Genomic DNA, 18,680 nt, shown 5'->3' with positions numbered 1-18,680 from the left:
CTGCAGTGTAAGAGCCTTGTTAAGCTATTTGCTGAGTCATAAATTATGATTCATCTGATTCCATTTTTGTAAGATTGCATATTAAAGATTTTTAAAAACTATTTAATTTTATTTACTTTGTTCCCTGTAAGATCATGCTGATTTGAGAGTTTATGCCCCTGTTTTTTTTATGAAAAATGTTTTGGAGATTAACTCTAAAATTGAACCTGAGCCTAATTATTGTAAATATTTTATTATATAAAACTTTACTCACCCAAGGAGTCATAAACTAGTAAATGACCTTCAAACATAGCTGTTCTCTCTTCTTAAAACAGTCTTGCACCTGAACTACTATTCCTGCTTCTATTGGCCTCAATGTTACTTTCTCCACTAATGAAAATGATACTGTCCCTGAAATCCATTTGCTGGTTATATTTCCCATAACACATTGTACGTTTACTTCATAAGACTTATTATACTTTACCATTTATTTTTAGGACTATTTTATTAGTCTTCCTTACTAGAGTGTAAACTCTACAGTGTCATGTAGAGCATGTCTATTTTATTTACCATTGTGTACCCAGTGCCAGGCACATGGTTGGCACTCGGTAAATACAGACTAAGTTAATGAACAAACTTAAGCACCAATATTCTGCTCCATATCTTTAGGGTTTTTTGGGTTTTTTTTTTTTTTTTTTTTTCCTATACTAGCATTTCCCAAAACATTCCTGTGAACTATTAATGGATAATTTCTGAAAAAATGATTTTGTGGTTATAGGTTTGAGAGGCTGTAGCCTTCCTCATGAAGAACCACAATTTACATTAACGTGTTAAAGGGTCTCAGAAGTCCTAAAGTAAAAGAAAATCTAAGTTTAACTATTGAACTTTTTATTAGACTGCCTATTGATAATTTGAAATTAGTATTCTAGTGAACACAGTTTGGGAACACTAGTCTATTCAATGCTGTAAATAGATTTATTAAAAAATTGCATTGGACCGGCCTGGTGGCGCACTGGAGAGTGTGCCGCTTGGGAGCGCAGCAGCGCTCCCGCCGGGGGTTCGGATCCCATGTGGAGACCGGTTCCCGCTCGCTGGCTGAGCGCGGTGCGGGCGCAACACTGAGGGTTGCGATCCCGTTGCCGGTCCCTGGTGCGGGCGTGACACCAAGGGTTGTGATCCCATTACCGGTCAGTAAAAAAGACAAAAAGGAAAAAAAAAATTGCATTGAAGGGCCAACCCATGGCTCACTTGGGAGAGTGTGGTGCTGATAGCACCAAGGCCATGGGTTCGGATCTCTATATAGGGATGACCCATTGGCTCACTTGGAAGAGCGTGATGCTGACAACACCAAGTCAAGGGTTAAGATCCCCTTACAGGTCATGTTTAAAAAACAAACAAACAAACAATAATTGCATTGATAAGTACTGTCTTCAAGGAACATTTGAACTTAAATTATATAATTGTAATTTAGAGTTGTGTAATCTTAGGTATTTAGTCAAGGTGTTCAATAAATAATTTATTGAATTCAGAACTCATTGTATTCTAATTGATTTCATTTTTTACTTCTCTTCACCATTCTACATATTCTTCCTACTCAAAAAAAACCCCCATTTTCACTTATAATTTAATGTTATTTTATGGAAATAGATGTATATAGCTTTGGGTTTTAAATTTTTTTCATTACCTGAAAGCTGTAGTACAGTGAATGTTTCACTCTGGAAAATGGGAAAGATTTTACTGAATCAAATAAATTATGTCTTTTAGAAATTACCATTGTTTTAAAAATCATTTAGTGAAATTACTGAAATTTTTTTTCTCTCAAAAAGTATTGCCAAGTACATTTTAGAAAATATGAGAAATAAAGAAAAGTATGAAAAAGAGTTTCAGGGCTGGCTTTTTAGCTCAGTTGTTTAGAACATGGGTGCTGATGACACTGAGGTCCAGAGTTTGAGCCCTTGTACCACCCAAAGATGATCTGTTAACTTTTTTGATGTATATATTTTGAAATTTTATATGTGTGCGTGTGTGTATGCATGGGTGCGTGCATGTGTGTGTACATACACATATACATACATACATATTCATTTAATGCTTTGTGCCCAGCACTGTTTTAGGGTGGTGATACAGCTGGTAGCAAAAGAGAAAAATCCCTGCTTTCATTATGCTTAAATGATTGGGGGTGGGGAATAGGTAGATGACAACAGTAAACAAACCAGCTATCTGGCATATCTTTTCCTTGAAAAAAGTATTTAAACATATTCTGAGCATACATTTGTCACTCGCCTACCTCACTCACCATGCTCCAGCCACAATGGCCTTCTCTGTTTGTTCTCCTTCCTATCTCATACTCATCATTCATACTTGGGGTGGGAGTAAGTATGAGTAGTATTAGGTAATAGTTACCCCAGTTGTTGAGCAATTAGTTTTTTTTTTTAATAAGACTTAGTAGAACCTAACCATATTTGCTGTATATTATATACATGTCAGGCGCTTAGTACACTATTATTCTTTATCCAACTTTTTAATTACAAAAATTTTCAAGTTTATAGAAAAGTTGAAAGAATAGTACAGTGAACATCTTCATACCTTCAGCACACATTCTACAATTGTTAATATTTTACAGTATTCTTATTCTATAAATCCTGTTTTTTTTTGATTGAACTATTTGAAAATATGTTGCACACTTCATGGCACTTCACTCCTAAATGCCATATATAAAGGGGAGATTATTTTCTTGAGTGTTAAAGATGTGATGAAATTGTGTGAAATGTTTTGTACAATAAATAACCACAAATATTTTTTTAGAGCAGTGAGTATTCACTATAAAATTGATAAATAAAAATTTGATTTTACAGTTATGAAAAATGGATATAAACATAAATAAGGAAAGTTCTTTCTACAGAACAGTTTATACAGAATATAAATGGTAACTAAGCATATGGAAAACTCTTCAGCTTTGCTAATAATAAAAGGTATACATTGGATACCATGTATTGGATACTTAGTATTTTAACCACAATCCCATATGGTAGGTATATATTGTACATTTACACATAATAAAACTGTTTCTGGGTAAGAGTTGTTAATTTGTCCCAAGTCCCAAAGTCACAGAGCCTAGTTAAACTGTGTAGACAATCTTCAAATCCAGGGCACTCTTGATTATAAAGTCTATATTCTTAACAATACCATATTTTTTAGAAAAATCAAAACACCTTATTGGTCCTGTTTCACACCTAAAAATTAATTTTATTGTGGCTCATCTAGAAAAATGAGATATTAAAGAGAAACCTGATAAGAAAGAATCTGGGCGGGGAGGTTGCCTTAGATAAAATGTAGTATGAGGCTGCATTGTTTAAAACACATTAAATATTGGCATGGGGGGAGAGTTGAATAGAGCAGAGAAAAAAATACTTGGAAATACTTCCAGTTTTAAGGGGAATTTATTGTATGATAAAGGGATATTTTAATGATGAAGGAGAATAGATGGTTTTATCCATGACATTAGGACAGGTGGCTTACTATTTGGGGGAAAAGGTAGATCCCTGTCTCTCATTATACAAAAGAAAATTACAGGTATAAAAGTAAACAATTAAAAAGTAGGTTAAAAACCTGACAGAGGTGAATCTTCATCATAATCTTGAGGTGGAAGGCTACTGTAATATGTGAGGTATTCATTTTTTGACTAATAATCTCAGATGTTGGCATATTCTGTTCTCACCTACCACTGCCTCTCATTTGGACCAGGTGGCAGATATCAACTATTGTAATACAGTCAACAAATTCTTGAATGCTGTGTTCCAAAGGCATTGCCAAGAGTAAGACAGGACAGATTTGCAAGAGGATCCAAAGGATAAACCATACTCTTACATGTTCACCTACATACAGAAATGGTAGATTAAGGGTTTCGAGCTGGCAAGAAAATGCAAACTAAGAATAATGTGCCTTGCTTCCCCCCTCCCTCCTTGAGTTTAGTGTGTGCTGGTGGTGAAGAAATTTTCTCTTGACATTTGAAGGTATCTGAGAGTAGAAGAGTATACATATTACTGACTTCCTATCTGGGGCTCACAAAAGTTCCCTGTGTCAGTGGCATTCACAACCAGTAGATATGACAAACTATACCAAAGTATGAGAAGATAGTCACATACTATCTTCTAGTATCACTAGTCACATTATTCCTTTCCCCTCCCCACCTCTGCCCTGCACATACACATACTTAGTTTCTACCAGCTGCCAGGAGCCATTAGGCAGCCTGAGAGTTTAGAATCAAAAATCAAAATGAGTTATAAAAAATAATGTATTTACACATCCTAGTTGCAACTATACAGTTTATATCTGTTAATAAGCATGACAGAACCATAAGGGAAAAGATTAATATAACTTTCCTCAATAGAAAAAAACAAAGTCAAAGTCAAAAAACTGCAGAAAAACATTTGTGAAATTTATTACCTGGGACTAATTTCCTTAATATTAAAAAGAAAATAACCAAGTATTTAAATATCAATGAGAAAAAGAAAAGCAGCACTTTTAAAAATGAGCAGAGAAGAGCAACATTTGAGGGGAGAAAAACTTAACCCTCATTTGTAAAGAATCAACCTAAATTAACAAGATGGGTAAAGATTTTTAAATTCAAGAGGAACGTTGAGAAGTAGTTACTCTAGAGAATAATAAGAATATGTGTTATTTTAACCTCATATACACCCTTTGAGCACTTCCATTTTTATTTGTCCTACAGATGCTTTCACAAGTCTACACAGATATCTTGTACAGAATAATATAAGGGTGGTTTTTTATCCATGTAGTGAAATATAGTGCAGCTATTGCAAGGAATGTAGTAGAAGTATCAGTATGGAAAGATCTCCAGGAATGTTAAATGGACCAAGCTCTGTATATTGCATAGTAGGATCATATATACACACACACATATAAAATACATAGTTATATAATATATATCCTACTATATTACATGTAGTAGGCTCCTATATATATTTAAATATATATAATATATATATAGTAATTTAAATTTAGTAAAGTGTATATACCAAAATTCAGTGTTAGTAGTGCTGGGTGAGGACAGTGGTATCACAAACTGGTAAAACATTCCCAGATGGTGATTAAACCAAAGTCTATTTGTAGCATCTGTTATATGCCAGGCCTTTATACTAAACATTTTCTTCACATTTATCTTAAGTCTTCAACTATATGAAGGAGATTCTATTTTTCTCTTAACTGGAGGAAACGGATTTAGAAGACTGAAGTTTCTTGCCAGGAGTCACAAATTGTTTCTGTGTTGAAGTTCTAATTCAGACAGCCTGAGTCTAGAGCACGTGCTTCTGGTCCCTACATTTACTCTACTATTGTTCAGAAAGGCCCCTGGAAATTCATAAGAAAGTTTCTTACTCAAGATAAAAGATCTCTACCCTTTGAAAAGATTATATGTATTAGGTGACTTGAAAGTAACTTTTTAATTTACAAAGCACTATGTGAATAGATTGAATCAGTAAAAGATTTTTTATCCATAGCCTGCTTTCTTCATATAAGTTCAAATGTTTTAACTCTGTTTGAATCTCATGTATAGATTGCAAGTTTTAACAATTCTAGTCAACTTTTTATTTTAGGAATTTCTCTGTTTTGGTATAGTACCTTTTCTTAAATCGAGGAGATATTCAGTGTTTCTAACAAAACCTCATTTCTACTTAAAATGTTTCTTACCACTAGTTGTATTACTAACAGCATGCTTTCAAGATCCACTACTAAAATTCCTCTATTTTAAAAACAAATGAGCAAAAGACTTTCTGTTTGCTACTTTTTAAGAATACGTAAACTTACCCATTTTCCCCCTTTTTTAGGAACATCATCTTCAGCGGGCTATTTCAGCACAGCAGGTGTATGGCGAGAAGAGGGATAATATGGTTATACCAGTCCCAGAGGCAGAAAGTAATATTGCTTATTATGAGTCTATATATCCTGGGGAATTTAAGATGCCAAAGCAGCTCATTCATATACAGCGTAAGTAATTATTCTTTTAATGATTGTATTTTCTGTATCTTCTTATGTAACTTCACAGATTTGTCTGTTCAAGGCCATTTTCGTTACCTATTTCGTTGACCAGCATCAGCTTGAGCATTTTTAGAGCCCATTCATTAATTAGCATCAGCTTGAGAGTTATTTGAGCCCATTTTCAAATTTTAAAATGGCGTTTGACATAGGCTGCCTAACAGAAAAAGATAGCATTTATCCTAGATTTTTAGTTTCATCACAGCATGAGATCGTATGCTGTTTTAGACAAGTAGAATGAAGAATATGCCTCAGTTATGGAAATAGTTCTCTTCCTGTTCAGAATTATTAATATTAATAGTCTTAAAGAAGTTATTGATACAAATCAGGGGCTAGCAAACTTTTTCTATTAAAAAAAGGGGGGGGAGTCAGATAGTAAATATTTTAGATCTGTGGATCATTCAGTCTCTGTCACAGCTCTGCTCCTGGTGTGCAAAAGCAGCTATAGAAAATACATAAATGAATGTACATGGCTGCGTTACAATAAAACTTTATTGATAAAAACAGATGGCAGGCCAGAATTGGCCCATGGGCCACAGTTTGCCAACCCCTGATCTGTGTTTCTATTAGTAGAGTAATGCTAATTTTTTTTTAATTTAGTGATCTAATTGGGAACTTGTTTCACTTGATAGTGACAGGCTCCTTCTGAGAAACAGTCTTTTGGTAGCTATCCCATTTGGTGATGAAAGCTGATAGCTTGTAGATTTAAGATAATATATTTCATTTGCCTAATTCCCAAGTAGTTGACAATTTAAAAACAAATAGTTGCAAGCTTACTAAGGTAAAATTCCTGTAGCTTTCATTGTTGTCTTGTTGACATTTAGGATCACGAGATTTTTCTAGGGGCCTGTCTAAACATATTTTGTTTTAATTGTTCATTATAAGCACATAGAGGAACCAGTTTTAACTAGTTTTATGACTCATTTAATTTTTCCTGAATTTAATATGATTCAGTTTTTTCTCTCTTGGATTCCAAACATTTATTTTACTATTTCTTAAGTATGAAAAAGTAGACCTAGTATCCAGATTGGCTCTTATCATTAGTATTTTGGCATTGTGATATTTTTTTTTTTTCCTTTTTTGTCTTTTTTACTGATTGGTAACGGGATCGCAACCCTTGGTGTCGCGCCCGTACCGGGGACCGGCAGCGGGATCGCAACCCTCGGTGTTGCGCCTGCACCACGCTCAGCCAGTGAGCGGGAACCGGTCTCCACATGGGATCCGAACCCTCGGCGGGAGCCGCCGTGCTCCCAAGCGGGGCATTCTCCAGTGCGCCACCGGGCTGGCCCGGCATTGTGATATTTTTAACTTGTGGTGTTTTTTCATCTTTAACTCTAACTTCTATCTAACATTGATTTCCTTTAGAATAATTATTTCTACAATTTAATAAGGGTTACTTTGAAGTGAACCAAATCAGTGGCATGTGTTTACTTGTGCACTCATGTTTAATTATATTTAAAATACAGACATTCTAAACAAACTTGATAGATGTTATAACCTAAAAAGCTGCTTTCTGGAAAATCATGTCAATATGGATCTGAAAGTTATACATCTGATCCTCCCTACATATGTTAAATAGAGCCACATTCTGTTTCATTGCCACAGATTTTATTGTCTTACACAAATGCATAGTTTTAGATTAAAGCCAAGATTAAGATAAAATTACATTAATCAGTTTATATTATGATTACTATCAGGAAAAAATTTGCATTTCTTACAAGTGGCCTACTCAAAATCCACAAAACACATTTTACTGGTAACTAGTAAATTAAATGTGGTCAGAGAAGTTCAAAGACACCGTACTGAAAAAGGAATTGATTCCGCTGGCATTGTAATGAGATAGTAGTAGAAAAACGGTAGCAAAGTTGCTGGTTATTTGGAAGGAAATTTTTTTAATCAGTATAAATTTGAGATGTCTTTGGAAATGTATACATTGGAATATTAGTAAAGTACAGCTAATTTTGTGTTAGTTGCCATAGATTCATAGGAAGTTGCAAAGAAATGTACAGAGAAATCTCCTGCACACTTAACTCTAGTGCCTTCCAATGTTAACCTCATGCACAACTATAGTACATTATCAAAACCAAGAAATTGACATTGGTACAATCTGTAGAGTTTATTCAGATTTCACCAGTTGTGTGTGTGTGTGTGTGTGTGTGTGTGTGTGTGTGTGTGTGTGTGTGTGTGTGATTCTGTTCAGTTTTATCACATGTGTAGCTTTGTGTAACCACCAACACAGTCAAGATACTGAATGATACCATCACCAGAAGACTCCCTCTTGTTACTCCTTTATAGCCATACCCATTTATCTCCCCTCATCCCTAGAAGATAAATGGGGATGGCTATAAAGGAGTAACCACTAATCTGTTCTCCATCTGTATAATTACGTTAGTTCACAAATGTTACATAAATGGAATCATGCAGTATGTATCCTTTTGAGATTGTATTTTTTCATGCAACATAGTATCTTTGAGGTTCATTCAGTTGCATGTATAAATAGTTCATTCCTTGTTATTGCTGAGTAGTATCTTATGATATGTATGTACCACAATTTGTTTAACCTTTTATCCATTGAAGGACATTTAGGTACTTTCCAGTTTTTGACTATTACAAATAGAGCTTCTGTGAACATTCTTGTACAAGTTTTTGTGTGAACATATGTTTTTATTTCTCTGGGATAAATACTAATGAACGTAGTTGCCGGGTCATCCATTTTTAGTTTGGACAGAAACTACCACACTATTTCCTAGAGTATGTATACCATTTTACATTGTCACTGACTGTGTATGTGTGATCCAGTTTCTTCGTATCCTTTCCTACATGTGAGGTTATTGCTATTTTTTATTTTAGCTATTCTCATAGGTATGAGGTAATATCTCATTGTATGTTTAATTTTCATTTGCCTAAATGGCTAATATGAAACACCTTTTCATGTGTTTATTTGCTGTCTATATATCCTCTTTGGTGAAATGACTGTGCATGTCTTTTGCATGTTTTCTAACGGATTGTTTGTTTTAATGATGAGTTTCAAGCGTTTTTCAAAAAATATGTATTCTAGACACCAAGTCTTTGTCAGATACGTGATTTGGAAATATTATCTCCCATTCTGTAATTTGCCTTTTCATCTTTTTAAGTCTTTCACAGAGGAAGAGGTTTTAATTTGATGAGATTTAATTTATTGATTTTCCCTTTATGGATCATGCTTTTGGTGCCAAGTCTAAGAGCTTTTAGCCTTTGTCCTAAGCCCCAAAGGTTTTCTCCTATGTTCTACACTCTGTTCTAGATGTTTTATAGTACATTTTACGTTTAAGTCTGTGATCCATTCTGAGTAAATTTTTTGGCAAAGCATGAGATTTAGGTCAAGATTTATTTTTTGCCTCTGGATGTCCAATTGCTCCAGCACCATTTATGGAGAAAGCTTTCCCTCCTCCATTGAATTGCTTTTACTCATTGGTCAAAAATTAATTGGGCATGTTTTGGGGGATCTATTTCTAGATTCTCAGTTTTCTTCCATTTATCTCTGTGTTTATTCCAAGACAGTGCCACTGTCTTGATTGTTACAGCTATACAGTAATGTTTAACAAGGGGAGTGATTCCTCTTACTTTTATTTTTATTTTTCAAAACTTTCCCTTTCCATATAATTTTTTTTTTATCGGAGCTATCTTTGCTGTCTGTATAAATTTCTAAATAGACTTGCCTATGTATGTCTACAAAGGAACTTGTCAAAATTTTGATAGGAATTGCCTTAAATCTATAGATAATTTATGAAGAATTGTCATCTTTATTATGCGAGTCTTCCAGGCCATTAATAAGGTATGATGCTCCAAGTATTTAGGTCTTCTTTGGTTTCTTTCATTGATACTTTATAATTTTCATCATACAGATCCTGTACATGTTTTGTTAGATTTCTGCCTGATATCATAATTTCATTTTGGGGGGAGCAATTGAAAATGGTATTGCATTTTTGATTTTGGTTTCCACTTGTTCATTGTAATTATCTAAAAATGTGATTGAATTGTGTTGATCTTATTTATTGTGGCCTTACTGAAATTACTTATTAGTCCTAGGAGGTATTTGTAGATTCTTTGGGATTTTCTATGTAGATAATCATGTTGTAGTCTGCAAATAAAGTTTTATTTTTTTTCTTTTCCAATCTCTATGCCTTTAATTTCTTTTTCTTGCCTTATAGTAGCTAGAACTTCAGAACTTAATATATGAATGGTGAGAGCTAACATCCTTGCCTCCTTCTCAATCTTAGAGGAGAAGAATTCATTCTTTCACCATTAATTATTGTGTTAGCTGTAGGGTTTTTATGGTTGCTTTTTATGAGATTTAGGAAGTTCTCCTCTAGGCCTACTGTCCTCTGAGTTTCAGTCGTGAATGGGTGTTGAATTCTATCAAGTGCTTTTTCTGCAACAATTGATATCACACAATATTTCTCCTTTAGCCTGTAAATATGGTAGGTTAAGTGATTGATTTTCAAGTATTGAGCCAGCCTTGCTTAACTAGAATATATCCCACTTGACTGTGGCATATTATTTTGGTCATACATTGTTAGATGGGATTTTTGCTAAAATTTTATAGAGGATTTTTACATAAATGTTCTTTTTTTATGCTTTGTCTTACATGATTTGGGTATCAGAGTAATACTGGTATTAAAAAATGAGTTGGGAAGTATTACCATCTTCTATTTTCTGGAAGATATTGTGTGAAATTAATGTTAATGTACAATAATAAATGAAGAAAAACTAATTACAGAATAAATTTCTGCAAGGGTGAAATTGAATCTTGACTGCTAGGTGGTTTAGTAAGATGCATATAAATGATACATTGCCTTGAATTCTTTAGAAACTATATATACACACACATATGAAGGTACTTCAAAAAGTTTGTGGAAAATAGAATTAAAAGATAATGCACATCCTTCCATTAACTGAAGTACTCTCAACTCGTGTGTGTGTGTATATATGTATATATGAATGAACTGGTTTATTTCAATTCCCCTAATTTCTAATTTGTAAAGCTCCTAAAATAATGTTATGCAAACTTTTCCTTGGATTTTTTTAAGTTGATAATTAGCATTCTCTAAAAAGGCCATGATCAGATATGTTTGGGAATTATTGCATATTAAATTCCCCTTCTCACCCCCAAAGTCATAATGCATATTACTACCGTGTTTATCGGTTCTGGGAGTCTTGTGGTATTAAATTTATTTAACTTATTTTAACCCAGCATTTGCCAAGTGTATTTATTAAATGTTATCTGTTAACATTTCATCAAACATCAGTTCGGAAAATTTCAGTTCTAACTATTGTCTTCAACTGGCTTAGCAAAGAGGTCATAGTTTTCTCCCTTTTATCCTAGTCAGAGCTCTTCAAGAAGAAACCCATTTAAAAACATTATCCCTTTAGTTCCAGACTGTAGGTGCTTTCTCAGCTATTTCACTGAGTGCTACTCAACATCTTTGGATCCAAAGGGCCTTAATGTTTCTGTTTTTATTAGTAATCTGTAAGGCTTCTAGATTATACAGCTAGGAGTTTTCCTTTCTAGGATAAAACAATTCTGCCAAGAATAGACAGTAACAGTTCTCTCTCCCTCTTTCCTTTATACCTGGGTCTCAAGACCCTCCTGTTAATATTCAAAGGAAACCTTTTTAAAAAGGGCAGTCAAGATGTATATTTTTATATGCATATGTGTGTGTGGGAGTATATATAAATATATGTATTTCTAGTTCTGTCCTCTGAAAGGGCCAAGAAGCAAAAATATTCAGTAGCAATAAACACACTTAGCACCTATTGTCTAATCCATTCCCCATCAAATGGAACCAAGAAGCTTTGAACAAAATGGTTGGCCCTGGCACATATTGTTATGCCATATATTAAGCACTCAAAAAAATGATGGGGGCATGTCACAAAGACACGGGGGTTTCTATTGGCTAATTCTGAGACAGTTTGAGCAACAAAATAAGTACAATAATAAATTATAAACCATTGAAAAAGTAGGAATCCATGAATCCGTACTGATAATAAATAGATAAATGAGGGAGATTATCTCATGCTTATGGTCGAATGCCAAGAACTGAATGACACAATGTGGAAAGAATGCTAGACTTGGAAGATCATTTTTGCAATTATCATGATCAATATTGGATCATGAACAAGAATCTTCAATGTATGCTTAATATAAGAGGAAATTTTGATGAGTAGCAGGACATTTGGATGGTTTTAAGCTCTCCCCACAAACTGCTTGTTAGTTACAATGGAGGAGAAAAATATTAGTTATACAGTGGAGTAATTGGGCATCATCTTGACTGGCAATCAAAATTATCATCACCTATGAGGATCAGATGAACTCTGCGCCTTCAGATGTGATACTCTGAGAAGGCCTTAAAATGTGTAGTATGCAGCATTCTAATTAATGCATAATCTAATCACAATGAGGGAAAAAAATCAGACAGACACAAAGTGAGGAATGTGCTAGTAATAATAATAATGATAATGATAATAGAGGCCTGGAAAAGGGACCTATTCTTCAAAAATATCAGTGTCTTAAAAGACAAAGATGGTAGAAATAGTCCAGATTAAAGGACACTAAAGAGACAACAGCTAAAATAATACCTAAGCCTAGACTTATCCTGTATTGGAGGGGGAAGATGTTATAAACTATTGGATCAGGTGACAAAATTGGAATATAGGCAAGAGATTAAGTCATTGTAGGAATGTAAATTGATGCAGTTTATGACTGGTTATGTAAAGAATCTGTTTGGAAATACACATTGAAGTATTTAGCACTTAAGAGCCATTATGAATGTAATTTACTCTCCGATGGCTTAGACAATGAAAAAATAGTGTGTGAATGTGTAACAAGAGCATGCACAAGCATGAGCACACATGCAAATGATAAACAGAATAAAATTTTAACAGTAGGTGAATTTGGGTAAAAGGTATGTAGGTGTTCCTTATACTGTTTTTATTTACAATTTTTATAAGTTTAGACTTACAAATAAAGAAGTTTTTTTTAAATGGATACTTTTTTTAAAAAAAGAAGTAATATCTACTTTTTTTTATTACCTCTAGAACAGATATCCCGTCTTTATGCACTGGTTCTGAAAGATTACATTTTCTCTTTTCCTTTGCCTGCCTCTGCATCTCCCCTACAACATATAATTTTCTGATACTACTTTCTGACAGATAAAATCTATAGGATTGTATTAGTCAGGGTTCTCCAGAGAGACAGAATCAATAGGATATGCTATAATTATATGAGAGGGATTTATTAGGGGAATTAGCTCACGTGACTATGAAGAAAAGTCCCATGATAGGCTGTCTATAAACTGGATGACGGTAGCGTGGCTCAGTCCAAGTCCAAAGGCCTCGAAACCAGGGAAGGTGATGGTGTCCTCGGTGTAAGTCCTGGAACCCAAAAGCTGAAGAGTCTCGAGCTCTGATGTCCATGGACAGGAGAGAAGAGTGTATCCCAGCTCCAGCGGATCGAGAGAGAAAGCTTCACCTCTTTCCTCTGTCTTTTGTTCTCTCCGGACCCCCAGCAGATTGGATAATTCCCACCCACATTGAGGGTGGGTCTTTCCCACCCAGGCCACTCAGACTTTCATACTATAATCTCTGCTGGAAACACCCTCAAGGACACACCTAAAAAGATAGCTTTACCAGGTTTCTCAGCATTCCTTCATCTAACCAAGTTGACATCTAGAATTAACCTTCACATGGATCAACCACAGAATTTTATATACAAAGGATTTCATCTCTGGGATTTCAAATCTTTCAAATCTGGGATTCCCAATTTATTGTCCCTAAATACATTCTAGAAGTGACTCCAAGCTCTAGCTTTTAAACATAAAGAGGTTGAAGAATTTCATGATTTCTTTGTCATCTTATATCTAAAGCAAGGATGTCCAAATACATACCACCCCATAGTAAATATCACTATTACAACAGTTTTTTTCTGCTGCTCAGGAGCTTTTCGAGTAGATACTATGAATCACGTAGAGTTACCTTGTGTTGAAACTGGTCTGAGAAGTTCCTCCTCAACCTTGGATGATGCTTTCCTTTCAATCAGGGATAACAGTCTGTTCCTGAGTCAGATTTTGTGCTGTTTCTTAGACCCAAATATCCTTTTACTGTTTGCTTCCTGTATTTTTGAAATGCTGTTTAGAGTTACGGACATATCCCCACCCATGCACATTTAGTTTGAGCTTTAAACAACACTTGTTACGTAGACATTTATATACAGTTCATCTCTATCACTAGACTCTTAAGTACTATAGTTTGTACCACTTAGTGTTTCATTTAAAAATAATTATGTATACTATTGTGCTCTTTTCACTTAGACTTATTTTATATCACTTCTTCCTACATCTGTATTACATATAATACTGTATTTTGTTTGACTGTACATATGTCTGGGTTTATTCCTATCAGAATATTTTAAAAGGAGTCAGCTTCTACAGTGTGGCTCCTATTATTTAACAATTATTGGCTAGCTATGTCTCTTTTTTAATTGACAGGATTTAATTAGAAGAGGCAACTCATTTGCCTGTTTTTCTTCAGACCCTGTTTTCTACTAGGAACACATCAAAATCTGAATATACTTCTCTTTCTAGGACCATGATAAATATGTCACGTCTTTATCAGCTCAGGTTGAGCTGTCAGTTGGAAGCCACAAGTTCAGCTGAAGCTAAATTATTTATCAAGGTCATTTGCTGCGATTTTTTTTTGGGGGGGGGGGACGTCAAATGAAATCTTAAAGTAGACTTTTACATGTTAGCTTTTCCTCTAGGGTTTTAATATTCTATGTGTGAACAAGATTTGGTTCTCTTCATGTTTAAGCTTTTAGGTGTACTTACATTGACTAAAAGAAAAGCTCAGATCCTCGCTAAGTTCAGTGGGAAAGACACTGAGCTCCCTGATTCATATGATAGTAATCTTTCCAGTCTTGATTCAGTTCTGATGACTTGGGTATGACTGGTCATTGGTGATACTATATTGTATATCAGAAGTATGTCAAATGGATTTTGATGCAAAAGTAAGATGATACTAGGTAAGCTTGTTTAGTTTTTGTGAATAATTAAGCTTTGTGATTTGACATGTGATTTCACCGAAAGAAAAATAAATATTATAGTGGAGGATGTCAAAGTGTAATGTATAAATGAGATCCTAGAAGTATATAAAATATAACATTGGTCCTTATCAGTTTGGCTTTCTGGATTATCTGAACCAGTGCTCTTTAATAGCACTTTCTATGGTGATGGAAATGTTCTGTAATCTGTGCTATCTGGTACAGCACTAGCCACTAGCTACATGGAGCTATTTAGCACTTGAAACGTGGTTGGGGAACTGAATTTTAAACTTTAGTTAATTTAAATTTAATTTACCACTCATAGCTAGTGGCTACCATATTATCCATTGTGCCTCTGGCCTGCCATTAGTGGTTACCATATTAAACAACACAGATCTGGATTATTTTGGTTAGGGACAAAAAAAATCAAGTATTTTTAATCTAACAGAGTTATTATCCACTTCAAGATCTCCAAAAGTCTGTTTTCATAGCAAAAACAAACAAAATAAGATGGAAAATCATTAAAGGGCTTATGGCTGCAAGTAACATGGATGCAGAGGTGTGAACAATCTAGAGATTTTTATAGAGTCTGAATATTCACTTATTTTAACTAGGAATGTTATAGAAGTGATATATATCAAAATGGAAAATAAAACAGTGAAATAATACATTCAATTCTACAAGTATTTATTGGATTTCTCTAGGACAGATACTACGCTAAGCTTGAAGCCAGGGATGGCAGGTAACCAAATAGTCCCCTCTTATACCTATCACAGACTTCAGCCAATGGATAACTGAGCTTTTTCAGAGTTTTTTGCCCACTTGAGTAAACTTAACATTAGAATACTTTTCAGTAGAGTACTGCAAGTAGAGGTGGCATAAAAAATAAAACATGTTACTCTCTCTTCACTTAGAGATACAGAGATAATTAAGAAGATATATGCCTCCCCTCAAGGAGATCAATCACATTCTGATAGGGAAAACATGCTTAACAAGTAGATTGTAAAGTATGTGCAAAAAATAGTAAAACAGTACAAAAGAAGGAGAGTGATCTAGAGCACAATTTTTAAACCGTGGTGCAGCAAGCTTTTAGGGATCATGTTTGAATTGCCTGTGATTTATGCAAAATGTCATATGTTTACATGGTCCATTTTTCTGGGGAGAGTGTTCATAGCTTCTAAAGATAAAAATGGTTAGGAACCACTTATTGAGTGGGGGGACAGTAAAGAAAGGATTCTAGAGGAGTGATGTCAGGCCCCGTGTTTAAGAGATTAAATAGGCATTTGCCTAGTTGGTGGGCAAGCAGAACATAACTAATGGAATGGCCTGAAGTCATGAAATAGCATGCTGTATGAAATATATGAAATTTGATATTATTAGATCATAAACTACTGATGACACTGGAGAGACTAGGTTGAAAAGGGCCTCAGACCATTCTAAGAATTTGGACTCTAAGGTTATTAGAAGGGCAAGATTTTAGGATAAAGCTATTTAATATTTTTGCTTTTCATATTAGTATCAACCTACCTTAATTTTGATAAGAGAATGACATTTGATAATAGGATATAGAGCAGTGGTTCTTGCCAATAGATCTAAAAAATAAACCTCACATTTTCATCACTATGACAATGATTCTCATGCAGAAACAAACCTTGGCAAGAATGCGTCATTAATTGATAGCTGTTATTGTTCTTGGTAGTGGCTCCTAGCACTTCAGTTTGAAGAACCAATCACTAAGCTTTTGGTAAAGTAGTTAATCTATAAAATAGGACTTAAATATTCTAGAAAAGTCTTATCCTTTTATGTGATGTCAAACTATATGAAATTGCTGGTATGTAATGATTTTTGAGCTACAAAAGTGGTACTTTCACATGGTTCAACCCAATACATTTAATGATCTCTTTATGTTCGTAATAATGGGCTTCTGATAATAAACTTTTAGGAAGTAGGTGGAGAGTGTCACATTTGTTGCCTTTTATTACTTACATCTATATTCATAATAAAGATAATCTCCTTTCTTTAAGTGTGGAAAACATATCTATCTGTTAGCTTAGATTGTTTGTGACTCTGAAAACAAAATCCAAAAAATCTATTTCTTTAGAAAATCTAGATCTTGTTTTTATTCAGACATCTGTGAGAGATTTTTGTTGGTGAATTCACACAGTAAATGATTGCTTATGGTTCCTTCTGTCAGCTTTTAGTTTGGATGCTGAACAGCCTGATTATGATTTGGATTCTGAAGATGAAGTATTTGTGAATAAACTGAAAAAGAAAATGGACATCTGCCCATTGCAATTTGAGGAGATGATTGACCGTCTAGAAAAAGGCAGTGGTCAGCAGGTAAAACTTCATTTGTATATAAGAAGTGTGTATGTACATATTCTATATAAGTTCTATCTGTGTTATATGGAAATGGTATGATATTGCAGGGGAAGGGACAGTAAGCCAGCAGGCTTTGGAGTTAAAAAGCATGAATTGAAATCTCATCTCTGCTTATTAGTAATCTGTGTAATCTTGAGCAGCATGTTTACGTTTCTCTGTGCCTCAGTTTCCCCATCTGTAAAGTAGAGACAATAAACATCATAGGATTATTGTGAAAATTAAATAAAATAATGTGTATAAAATACCTAGCTCAGTGACTGACTGATATGAACTTTTGAAGTTCATAGTAAAATGGAATTAAAAGATAATATGAATCCTTCCATGAACTTTTTGGAGACCTCTTGTATAAGATCCACATAAGTTTAATATTTAACACTGTTGTGATTCTTATTATTGTCATTTAAATTTAGAGGTAAATACTTTTGAACCTTATATGTGTATGATGTGAAAATGACATAATGGTTTTACATTTAGCCAGTCAGTCTGCAGGAAGCCAAACTACTACTAAAAGAAGATGATGAATTAATTAGAGAAGTTTATGAGTACTGGATTAAAAAGAGAAAAAACTGTCGAGGGCCATCTCTTATCCCATCAGTAAAACAAGAGAAGCGAGATGGTTCCAGCACAAATGATCCTTATGTGGCTTTTAGAAGACGTACTGAAAAAATGCAGACTCGAAAAGTAAGTGAATTGGGGGATTTTTTTCTTTTTTTTTTTCTTGTGGTTCTAATTTATGTATAAATCATGTTGTAGAAAATATTCACTACAGTTAGATTAACACATAAAAGAAAACATTCCATATCTACTTAAATAATTTTGTAGAACAGCTGGAAAAGCAAATTTCATCAAATTTAGACAGCTTATAGTGGAAGAAATAAGTATGGTGAGATATTAACTAATCCAAAGTTTCACAACAGGTAGCTTCTAGCCAGTTCATTGAAGTGGGATTTCAGCCACACAAGGATCATTGGACAAGATATCAGTTGAGCTGGACTAGAGCTGTCCAGTTGTCTTAATAATGAATACTGCATATTATTTTAATTGGTTCAAGCTGTATCACAGGCATCGGTTTTTTTCTTGGAAGTATTTTTTATATAAGAAAAATTATGTATAATCACGAATACCTTAATATCTTAATGCTGTTTTAATTTGTGTTTAAATATGCCTTTCTATACAATTACAATGAAAA

At 34.1% G+C, this 18,680-nt stretch overlaps 1 protein-coding gene across 4 annotated transcripts in view; it reads left to right on the top strand.

The window, feature by feature from the left end:
* The window catches only part of EPC1 (enhancer of polycomb homolog 1 (Drosophila)), a 94,796-nt gene that overhangs the window by 56,551 nt on the left and 19,565 nt on the right, over nt 1–18,680 (top strand). For all 4 annotated transcript variants that reach the window (XM_008581549.1, XM_008581547.1, XM_008581545.1 and 1 more), the window contains exons 2-4: nt 5,826–5,985; nt 17,304–17,449; nt 17,966–18,172. In XM_008581549.1, the coding sequence (XP_008579771.1) occupies nt 5,886–5,985; nt 17,304–17,449; nt 17,966–18,172 (453 nt within the window). In that variant the 5' untranslated portion in view covers nt 5,826–5,885. The remainder of the gene's footprint in view (nt 1–5,825; nt 5,986–17,303; nt 17,450–17,965; nt 18,173–18,680) is intronic.

The sequence above is a fragment of the Galeopterus variegatus genome, unplaced genomic scaffold, assembly GCF_000696425.1.
Source record: "Galeopterus variegatus unplaced genomic scaffold, G_variegatus-3.0.2 Scaffold2391, whole genome shotgun sequence".
Taxonomy (NCBI): Eukaryota; Metazoa; Chordata; class Mammalia; order Dermoptera; family Cynocephalidae; genus Galeopterus; species Galeopterus variegatus.
The sequence above is the reverse complement of the archived record's forward strand: the minus strand, read 5'-3'. Positions and strand labels throughout refer to the sequence as shown.